Source organism: Ceratosolen solmsi, unplaced genomic scaffold (assembly GCF_000503995.2).
Source record: "Ceratosolen solmsi marchali unplaced genomic scaffold, CerSol_1.0 scaffold87, whole genome shotgun sequence".
Taxonomy (NCBI): Eukaryota; Metazoa; Arthropoda; class Insecta; order Hymenoptera; family Agaonidae; genus Ceratosolen; species Ceratosolen solmsi.
In genome coordinates this window covers 380,083-392,502 of record NW_011948455.1, presented here as the reverse complement: position 1 = coordinate 392,502, position 12,420 = coordinate 380,083, and the positions used below count along the sequence as shown (strand labels likewise).

Here is a 12,420-nt window from a genome sequence, read left to right as displayed (position 1 = left end):
AAGTCACGACCTACTCTCACGGAGGAGGACCGGAGAGACAAGTCGTTTAGCTAGCTGAGTTTTAATAAGAAGTTCTTTCTACGATTGTGAATTAGTGTACAGTTGAATTGATCTCATCAAGACTGGATTGCATAGGACCTGACCACTTCTAATCTCACTTAGAGATAAGGAAGAACTAAAGAGTTACAACATTGCAAGGGAACGTCATAACAAGCCACCGAAGAGAGACTGGAAAATCACGATACACTGCAAGTAAGTCCTTACAGCTAGTACTTATTCTTGATTTCTCGGCTTATGTAGAAGACGGACGGATAAAGTCCAACTACGGAAGCTTCCTGAACATACTCTAGAACAAGACCAGCTACAAAAGCCACATTGGCTTTTCAATCCCTCCAACTATAAGTTGTTCCCGCCACAGATGGCGCACAGCTTCGCATAACCTCCATTTAGGCCCTCTTACGACCGATATTTAGAGGCAACTGCACTCGTGTTAAGATAAACACAATAGTATTGCATTGTTCGATCAGAGCACTACAATCACCATAACCTCTTAGTGATAATATTCAATAGATTATAACCTACTTCTTGTTACAGTAAATCATAAGCTCACCAGTGACATGCAGATAATAAGAAATTGATTATCCTCTAATTATCCAATGAACAGATATATCAACACGATACGATTATCAAGAAATATAAAGATCATTTGTAATTTAACCAAGGTTAATAATTCCCATTGGAAATTAAGTAAAATAAATGAATCAAACAGCAATAATAAAGGTATGTGTTAATTATTGAATCGATGCATTAACCCTTTACTTGCCCGGCAACCCCACACAACATTTAGTGGTTTTTTTGTTCTAAGTTGATTTTTGCATGTTTGGCTGACGAGTCAGATTGTGAAATTATTTTCCGAACAGATATTATATAATAATACAATATAAATGTGACTGAAGTATTTACTTTTTATTCTGTTATTTATTGTTGACAAGGTTGACTATTTTCTTGAACTGCGTTAGTGGACATACCTACGGGTTTATATCGTCGTTCTTCTGGGACGTGTAACTACTGTTGCTTGAACATGCTAATGGACAATCCGAAGAAGTGTAAGTCGTACTCCTTTTCAACATGTAATGACAGTTCATGAACTGCGTTAATGGACATACGATGTATGTCGTCGTTCCTCCAGGGCTTGTAACTACTGTTCCAGTAACAGTGTTAATGGACTTTCACTAAACTTAACTGAGTATGAAATATCTCAAGGGTATATACTATATTGAGAGAGTATTACTAAAAGAGAAATATCAAGAGTATACTATGAAGGAAATATCAAGAGTATACTATTAAGAAAGAGATATCTAAAGAGAAACTTCAAGTGAGAATATCAAGAGTGTACTATCAAGAGAATACTACTAAGAGAAAAACTATCAAGTGTGATGAATATTGATAAATGCGCCCCTTAAATAAATTTTCTGACAATGAATTTTACTTGAACCCCTTCCGTTATTTTCTGTCCAATCAAAGACTCCTCCCTTATAGTGCGAGGGCAGCTCCTCATTTGGCTACGGAGTTAATTAAGAGCCTAGTCGTCTCTTGGTCGTCATGACAAGCAGACCTCGCGTTGCTGCTGCCGCATGCGATAGCATGTTGGCAGCTGAAGGGGGGGGGGCATCACTGACATATCTAGTGACAGCATTACAACTTGTAGACAGCGGCAAGGGGAAGGATGGTCCGCTTGCAGTAATGCGGAAGGAAACCGAGCGGAACGAAAATGCAGATATCTATCTATGGGTTTTACCGTGTTTATAGTAATGATTTTCCAGGTGTTTTATGACACTAGTGCTTGATAATTTTGAGCAAGCAAAATTTGAATTCTAAATACAATTTTTACGATATTATTTGCCAGATGTTTTATTGCATTGACAAAAAAAAGGAAAAGGTCTCGCATTCTCGAAGACCATCAATTTCAAGAAATATTTTTCACTCAATTGTTTTCAAATAATTTTAATCCTCAAAAGTATACTCGTATAATCAATGTAGTCGGGTTTGATGTTAAGTCGCAAGGATCATTTATTGTATTCAAAACAATTACTATGTCTGCAGTTCGAAAAGCCATAAAGTGGCTGTTTACGAGTTTCTAGATGTACAAACCTTTTCGAGACTCCAGCAACCTTGACGAGACCTTAGATTTTATGTCTGTTCGATAATTCCTTTTTATAATAGCTGTTAAACGTTTTTTCATCCATTGCACTCATTTTATTTGCCACTTCTCTCTTTTTCCCTTTATCCTTTTGAAATATCTTACTCTTTTTCTTGTCTTCTCACCTGGATTTGCTCTTTTTCACTTGCTTTTTTTCAATCTGTTTCACATTTACTAATTGTCCTAGTTTTCTTAATTCTTCACTATATTACTGTACATTACTTTATTAAAGTTTGCATATTTTATTTATGTTTCTTTGATTTCTATATTCTCTTACTCTCTAAAGTTTTTAATTAAACGGCTTCTCTCTTGACGAAGTTTACGTAAATATAAAAATTAATTTTATTAATAATGTACCAGAAAATTCAATGTAGAAATTCTAATGCCGAGGGACTGAAAATCAAATATATCAATTAAATTTTAATCAAACGTTTTTACTAAATACTTATCTTTCACTTGATTTGTTTATATAAAATATAATAAAATTAGATAAATGAAATTTGTATATATAAAATTTGTTTATATAAATATATAAATTTTTAATATGAATATATTAAAGGTTTACAAATGCATCTTGAAAAGTATGAGACACACTAATAGGCGGAACAAAAAACTAACTTAGACCATTATTTAGAATATCTTAATTATAATCTTGTATATATCTTATAATGTTTTTAATTTCTACTTATTGAAATATATAAAAATCAAATATTTAAAAAAAATTATTATTCGATATAATTTAATATCACTATCATGCTTTAATACATACTTTTACTATTTTAACGAGTAATGACAAACACTCAAAATATTAAATGATATATATTTGCTTATATCCATTAACTAGAAAATGAAATGCGATTTGAGCACAATAATGAAAATTACAACAAGCGTTAGAATTATATTAAAATAATCAATAGAATATTAATTTTTTAATTACATGCATTACAGTAGATAAATACTTGTAAAGTATAATTTTTTAAATTTTACATTATATTCCAGGTTAATTATTTAATATTGATTTATTCAACTATAGAAACAATACATTTTGCTTAAAAAGTGATGTTTATATTCACATGTAGATTCTCAATAAGTATTTATTTGACGTAAAAATATGCTTTAATTTCGTGTTTCAGTACATCCTCTAAATGTATCCATATTAGCTAGTGAAGAATCACCTCTAAGTGCAGGACGTAAATACGAAATTAATTGTATGACCGTGTGCTCGCGACCGCCAGCCAACCTTACCTGGTACATAGAGGGACAACTCCTCACGAATTATACAGAAAAGGTTAGTTCAATGATATGTTACGTTCATAAATTAACAGTTAAAAATTTTAGTTATTTATAGATGACATTTGTAAACAAATATGAACAATACATAATTATAAGGTAAGAATATTTGAAATATAAATAATAAGAAGCAACTATGTTATATTTATGTTCATAACACATCGAATTTTCTCTGCGGACAGCGTGTTCCAATTGTCCCCCGCGGACAGCGACTTTTCGCTGCCTTGTTCCCATCTTTAAGGCCTCTTACCATAAGTCCCCACTCAAGGGGCTTCTGGTCTTAGTTTTCCAATCAGGGCGCACCGCTTTTCGGCGTTATACTAATTGTACACACCCTTTTCCCACCTCCTAAGAAATTAGGCTTAGACAATGAGAATATCGAAGGAGTATCTCTGGCGGCAATGTGTGAAGTGGATGATTTGCCCCTCTCCGGGACTCATCGTGGTGGGGGTGATCCTTGGTCAAACGTCTTCGCTTGGCCTATGCAAGCAAGCAACATTTGTCGTACTTGACAACAATGCATGCGTATGCCCTCGTGGCATTGAAGGCACACGTGCGACGCAGATTGTCGAGCGTTGCGCGTGCTAAGTTTCGGGTTGCAACCGATTTTAAGAAATATTTTTCATTCAATTGTTTTGAAATATTTTAATCGTCAAAATATACTCTTGTAAACAAGCTAGTCGGGTTTTGACGTGAACTCGCAAGGGTTGTTTATTGCATTCAAAACAATTACTACGTCTGTAGTACGAAGAGCTATGAAGTGGATGTTTACGAGTACGCTCCAGATTGTTTGAGAATGAGAGACTCACTTTTTAATGCAATAAAACATCTGGCAAGTAATATCGTGAAAATTGTATTAATACTTCAAAACTTTCCTGTTCATAAGTATTTAGCACTAGTCTCATAAAACATCTGGAAAACTCTAGCGAAACGTGTTCATGCTCCCAGTGCTGTAGAACTTAATAAGTTTATTGCCGGGAGAACCCCAAAGTAGATTCAGAACGAATATCAGATATGCGTAAAGCATCGAGTACAAAACATTTACTAAATTCACTGCAACCCAAAAACCCGCACGTGCAACAACCTGCAATGACCATACGTGCGCACTCGGCCTTTAAGACAATGCTTGCATTGTTCTTGGCTATGCCACATCTGGTCGATCGCATTGGAAAATTGACCACGCCCAAGCGGACCCTTCATCAAGCCAAGTCACAGAGAAGGATGAGGCAACCAATGGAAAAGGCTCGCCACCTTCCGACACTTTCCCGATTAGCAAATTCGGGACTGAGCCCAGAAGGAAGTGAAACTGAAAGCGTGCATAATCTATTGTGTGGTCAAAGATCAACATCTGATTGGTTAATTAATAAAGGAAGAAGGAATCCCAAGTGGAGCGGGACCAGTGAACCATTTAAGAAGGGACTACGTAATGTACCTTCACTTACTCTTTCCAAATACTTCTTACAGTATAAGGATAAGTCACGACTTACTCAAACGCAGGAGGACCGGAGAGACAAGTCGTTTAGCTGAGTTTAATAGAAGTTCTTTCTACGATTGCCAACGATGAGAGAATACAAAATTCACGTTACACTGCATGTAAGTCCTTACAGCTAGTACTGATTCTTGATTTCTCGGCTTACGTAGAAAACGGACGGATTAAAGTCCGACTACCGCAGCTTCTCAGACATACTCTAGTACAAGACCAGCTACAGGCCACAGTGGCTTTTAATCCCTCCAACGATAAGTTGTTACCGCCACAGGTGGCGCACAGCTCCGAATAACCTCTATTTAGGCTCTTATCTGACTCATATTTAGAGGCAACTGCACACGTGTTGAGTTGAAACACAATAATATTGTAGTGTTCGATCAGAGCACTACAATAACCATAACCGCAAAGTGATAATATTCAATAGATTATAACCTACTTCTTTTTACAGTAAATCATAATCTTACCAGTTATATTCAGAGAATAAGAAATTGATTATCTTCTAGTTCTCGAATACATAGATATATTTCAACACCACAAGATTATTAAGAAATATAAAGGTCATTTGTAATTTCACCATGGTTAATGATTCCCATTTGGAAACAAGGTAAAATAAATGAAATAAACAGCAATAATAAAGATATGTGTTAATTATTGAATTGGTGCATTAACCCTTTACTTGCCTAGCAACCCCACACAACATCTAGTGGTTTTTTTGTTCTAAGTTGATTTAGCATGTTTGGCTGACGAGTCAGATTTTTGGAATTATTTTCCGAACAGAGATGTACTAAACTTTTCGAGCCTTGAGTAACCTTGGCGAAACTTTCTTAGATTTTTAAGTCTGTCCGATAATTCCGTTTTTTATAATAGCTGTTGAAAGTTTTGTAATGAATATAATTCGAGAGATTTTCTTTTCACTCTCGAACAACGATTATTCAATAAAACCGATTATGATTTATACAACCAAAAAAATTGATTATATTTATTGTAACTATTGCTCCTACATTTACTTTTATTAAAAATTGAAAACTATTTAAAATGTCCTACATATAATTTAGCTTAAAAAATATACGATATTAGCAACTTATGAAAAAGTTATTCGTATCTTTTTTTATATAATGTTATAATATGTAATATGCGGTTTTCTAAGTTGAAATTTATATTTGTCAAAAACAATTATTGTAACTTTTAAGAAGTAAACATTCATATTCTTTTCTAAAATATTAATTTTTTAAATTAGAAATTTTTTATTATCAGAATTTAATTAAAAAACTTGTTGAAATAAATAGACCAACAAATATAAATCTTTATCAACTATACTTTTATATATAAGTTTATGGAAATTATGTATATTTAAAAGTGAATACAATACCATTATATTTTCTAAATTCAACTATATTTACATAACATTCAATTATTATTTTGTACATTTTACTATTTAAAATCAAATATATACTAATAAATTATTATAATATAATTTAAAATTTTGTATTTATTATTAATAAAGAAATTAGTTGAATAAAGTAGTATATTATAATATTTAATGTTTTGAAACTTTAGTGGTTTTCTACCCAATATATATTAAACTTCTCCACATTGGCTCATACAGTCTTCCTCAATTATATTTTGCAATTACTGATATGAGCGATAGTATCAGTATTTACATCTTTAAACATTAAAATGCCTAAAGATGATATGACACTATGATACGGCATACCCTAATTACTAGGTAGATTTTTTTACAATTTACGTTTCCTGACAATTCTTTAATTTAGTGTTACTTGATCAATATGAGACAACTGTACAATAATCTATGCAGCTTGATTGTTGAATACGAATGGCGAATGGAGCGAAGTTTCTTTCGTCGACACTAGCGCCTTTTGAACGAGCACGTGTGTGGTTGAGGTTATGAATACAGCTTTATGATTGAAAGATATCGCAAGTGGCGCGAAACTGGATTGTCGACACTTGCGCTGGGTTTTGCTTACGCCCGTAAGCTTCCGATTGAACTAAGGTGAGGGTTACTAAAGTGAGACGCCCCTGGCGGGCCCAAAACTTGACGACGCGTACTGGAATTTATTCCGTACTGTCGTTTTAAGAGTAGCTTCCTCGTTCTTAGTGCTTGTCGATGTAATACTCTGAATCTCAATATATATAATTATTGTAGTAGATACTACTTGCAAAGACTAATCGTTGACTCGTCTTCAGACTCTGATAGGCGGATTGTCGTGGCTCCCTAGGAACAGGTAACTACAGTTTCTTAAACTGCGTTAGTAGACATACGGGTTTATGTCGTGGTTCTTCCGGGGCAGTAACTACTGTTCCAGTAACACTGTTAATGGACAATCCGAAGAAGTGTAAGTAGTTCACAAAAGAGCGCTAAATAGACTTTCACTAAAACTTAACTGAGTATGAAATGTCTCAAGGGTTTAATATTGAGAGAGTATTACTAAAAGAGAGATATCAAAAATACTAATAAGCAATAGATATCAAAAAACTGAGAGACACTTCGAAAAGAGTAATATCACTAAAATACTACTAACTGAAAACTATCAAGAGTAAATATCAAGACAGTTAAATATCACGAGTGTTAAGGATTAAGAGAGTTAAGTATCGAGAGTAAATGAGTATTGAAAATTGCGCCCCTTAAATACATTTGCTGACCATGAATTTTACTTGAACCCCTTCCCTTATTTTCTGTCCAATCAGTTCGCTTGCAATTCCAAGGTCCGCTTGCAGTAATGCTTGATGTAGTTGCCGAACAGAACGAAAATGCAGATGTCAAACTACAGGTTTTCCCGTGTTTATGGTATTGTTTTTCCAGATGTTTTATGACACTAATGCGTGAGAATTTTGAGCAAGCGAAGTTATGAAATCCAAATACAAATTTTACGATGTTACTTCCCAGATGTTTTATTGCACTGACAAAAAAGGAAAAATGTTCTCGCATTCTCGAACAATATGAAGCCTGATAAGAATTTTCTATTATGACTGAAAATATGCATTGGCTCCGCGTTATTTTTTTTATTTCTTATTTCTTTTTTTAATGGAGTAGAAACCTATTTCCTAGAAATTCTTAATTATTTTCGGTATTAATATTATTTAAATTACTCTATATTATGATATGTAATTAATTCTTTGAATATATATTTGAACTTGCATTTAATTTTAACTACCGAAATATACTATTTTTTACTTTGGAAACAAGTTTATGATATAATACACAATAATATTAATCCAATAAAAATAATACAGACAATTCATGGACTGCAGTCTTCAAAATACTTACAAGCTACGAAGTTATTTTTTTAAGATATGCAATAGTCTCTTACTTTTTAATATCTTTAACAATATGACAATAAAAATGGAATGTAATACCTTATAAACCATTTAATAACCTGGATTAAATCATATTATTCTAGGTGTCTGGGATCAGACTAAAAACCTCCTTATGATGGTGGGTGGAGGCTTGCTGGCAAGTGGAAGTGGCAATGCAATTATTCAATACTACCTTTAATGTTTATTGTCTTTCCTTTTATTAAATATAATAAATAATGCATAGTCAATGATCTATGGATGGCTGAATGAATATGTGAGAGAATGAATAGATGAGTGTTTCTTCAATTAATGTTGGTGGCTATAAGTCTGTAAGTGTATTCTTGATAGTCTGGAGCGTGATTCCCCTTCTTCTTATGAGTTGAGTAGTTGTAGTCGGAGACTCCTGCTGGTAGGGGCAGTGAGCTGGTGCTGTCTTAGCCGCCGGTGTGGGGTGAGCTGTAGTAAACGGAGTGGCATTGGTGGACGTTCGTGGTGTGGTGCTGCTTACGTAGTTGACAGGAGCCGATGTGTTAGTAAGCCGTAAGAACGAGCGTGGTGTGTTACTTACATGCGGGCGTGAGCCGATGAGTAGAGTGGCGGTCTTGTCGTGATGATTGCTAGTAAGAGTAGTAGTAAGGAACGAGCGTGGTGCGTTGCTTACGGAGGCGTGGGTGCCTATAGTTGTGGCATCGCTATTAGTTGTTTAGGTTGCTTGATGCTTGCTACGGCTTCATAATGGCGATTGCAGGTTGGATAGCGAGCCTGATGTAGAGAGTGCGTGATTGGTACTAGCAAAAAGAAATCGCAGCACGTGCATCTCCTTAAATATTTTCGTACGAACTTGTGGCCCCGATAGCGCATCGCTGGCTGTTGCTATGCCGATATTTGTCGTGACGTCAATAGGGCATAGCCTTGTAGGGTTCATCGTTATTACTTTTCAGAATCAGAATCGTATATTCGAATTTTCGGTAGAGAAGCATTCTTTGAGTTCGTTGGCCAGTGTTTACAAAACAAATGTTCGTGCGCTCATACCTCTCCCGCTGTAATCCACAACACTAGGCAATATACATATTTTTACATACACTCATTGTAGAATAGGAAATATATAATAGTAATAAAAAATCATTCCCTTATTTAATAAAAATTAACATTCATTTAATAGTTCACCAACATCGTTCATCGCCGCTAGGGGAAGTTAGTATTGCTTATACGAACTGCTTTCAACTGCAGGATTTCTGATAATGACTGCGATTTAATGCATAAGTCACTCATACTCTCCATTTATACACTTCTATAACCATTAACTATTATTACATTATTGTATTTCATAAAGGAAAGACAAAGATAGACTATTTGTTGAATTGAATAATTGCATTTGCCTCCTTCGCTTGCCAGCAACACCCCCACCCAACATCACCGAGAGGTTTTATAGTATGATCCCAGACACTATGTATTGTTGCCAGCTAAGTAAGTTACCGCGCGGATATTTAAAGGAAGCATACCATGCTTAGGCGCTCATTGTAATTTAGTTAATCAGTCCGTTTATCAGTCGCTATTCGGCAACGTTATTCGTCAAGAGTTTTTAACCATGAGCTAGTCACTCAGTTATGCTAAATGCAGTGAAGCCATTATCATTATAAGAAGCACGATATCAAGGTATTTCATATCAGCATTCAGGCGACACATCCTATCCAGGAGTTTGCGCATATTCCTGCGAATGTTTACACCGTTAGCAGGCGTCACGTTATATACACAAGAAGGGGCATACTCCTTACTAAAGAGCGTGCATCATCCATTATTGTCACCATCAAGGAGCATCTCCCCTATACGAAGTAAATACAGCTCGTTACTAATGTAATTGTTAATAAACCATATGTTAACGAAGTCTACACGTACTATACATATCTACAGCCCTTCCACTTAACTCCTTCCCAAGCATCCACTAGGGCGGGCGGCAATGTATTATAAAGCTATCGAAACATTGGCAGTTCGATCCAGGAAATCAAATAGTTTAGAACATTTGGTTTTAGTGGAATGGAAGGCAGTGTATCTCACCAGTGCCTTGCATACGTGCAAATTCGAGAATTCACCAGTTATTTTTCATCACTGCATACTATGCAACACGTAACACTACATTAAGGAGCAATCGGAGATTTACGACCTCCCACCCCTTCCTGTAGCAACACATCACTAGAACATCATAATATGAGTTATCCAGAGATTTACAACCTGCCACCTGTCTACAGTGGAAGCTAATAACGATATAGCGACCAAAAAAGCATTGTTCAAGATTGAACCACCCAACAAAAAATAAGAATTTATTCGTGGCCCACGTCTACCGTATCAGTAAAGCCCTCCAAATTGCTTCTTATCAGACCGCAAAAGAGGGCGCCGATCCTGACAGTAGACCCCTGCCTAAGTCTACTCTTAGTACTGCGAGACATTACCGGTCACGCCACAACAAATGGTTCTGATCAAACCACAAAAGAGGGCGACAATTATTAGTAATAATCCCCACCACCGGAACGAGCCGAATATCACTCAGTCAATTCCAACGTCGAGTCAAACGCCTAATCAGTCGCGAGCCGAATCTCGCTTAGTACGCTTCGAGCGTTGCCGTAAGCGTCGAAGCTCCACGATCCGACTAATGCCCAATATAATTCAAGTGTGACGCACACGACACATGACTGTCGAATAGGAAAGACTTTGTTAATTATAAGCTAAACCCGAAATTATTACCTTACGAAGCTTGCACAGCCAGACGACGTTTCGACTTAATAATCAGCTGCCTAGTTAACATTCAACAATTCTCACCACAATTAAGAACACCTACAACACTGTAACAACCATTTAAATAAAAGTCACTAAAATCAATTGTATTTACTCTAAGTTGATGCATTAACATCTCACCTATCCCCCTCCACCATCGCCATTAAACCGGTGGTACGGTCTAATCCACCCACCGTGATCTGCAATCATACTGGTGGCTGGAATTCCAAACAAGCATTGACGAGGAAGACACTAAGAAAACTAGAAAATCTACACTTAGGAGTACCTCACCATCACACTTATCCTCTGAAATCATTTTCAAGGCAAAAACTCACAGGGATCGCATAGAAATAATAAAGAATTTGACTGAGAATTTCAGTTTACCGCACCTCAACGTCTCCTCGGAACAAATTTCAGAAGCCTGTTCACAACTCGAGGAGCTATACAAGGCCGTCATCAAGGACCATGCTTATATGGAGATAATATGGCCACCTGCTCATAGTCATCACGAGTATTTCGAGAAGAAGACCTTTATCGAGGAATTCACATAATATTCAACCAAACATAATATTCAAAATGAAACAGTTTCAAACAAATATAAATTATATAGTAGTGTTAAAGGAGAATATATTAATCCATTTAAATAGATTAATAACGGAAAAAAGGATTACTGAATATGAATTATAAAAAAAAACACACAATTATTATCATTTATTGTATACATAGGTATAATATATTACCTTGTAATTGAATTTAATAGACTATCTCATTAGTATTATTAAAATATATATGTCTTTGAGATATGATAATTTACATAATATAATATTCCTAAATGTTATAAACAAACTGATTATTTTCAAATTTCACAATAACAAATTGATGTTTACTATTTAATACTTAATCCATGATAAATTCAAATATATCTATCATAAAATAGGTGCAATTACACAAACAAGTAATTATTTATAAACGATACATAAAGGACCAAAAACAATTTCATTGAAAATTATTAAACATTTTAGAAATATATGTGTATATATTAATGATTTGTATTTTATTATAGATTTCACCAGATGGGAATATGACAACATCAATTTTAACAATCGTACCAACTTTACATTATAACGACAAGTCAATCACTTGTCGAGCTGAAAATCGGAATGTGAAAGGGGCAGTTGAGGAAGATACATTAAAACTTAATATTTTATGTAAGTATAATAAATTTTTCAATTAAAAATTTGAACTAAGAAACACTTTTTGGCTTATCTAATATATAGATTAAACAGAAACTATCCTATCGAATACACACTATCAGAAGTATCCAAGTTATCAACTACTATCAGACGCAGAACTATCCAAA

The 12,420-nt window shown here is 34.8% G+C and overlaps 1 protein-coding gene across 1 annotated transcript in view; it reads left to right on the top strand.

The window, feature by feature from the left end:
- The window catches only part of LOC105366768 (nephrin), a 46,928-nt gene that overhangs the window by 14,241 nt on the left and 20,267 nt on the right, over positions 1-12,420 (top strand). Inside the window, exons 4-5 of the mRNA XM_011505315.1 lie at positions 3,334-3,488; positions 12,124-12,268. Coding sequence (XP_011503617.1) covers positions 3,334-3,488; positions 12,124-12,268 — 300 coding nt within the window. The remainder of the gene's footprint in view (positions 1-3,333; positions 3,489-12,123; positions 12,269-12,420) is intronic.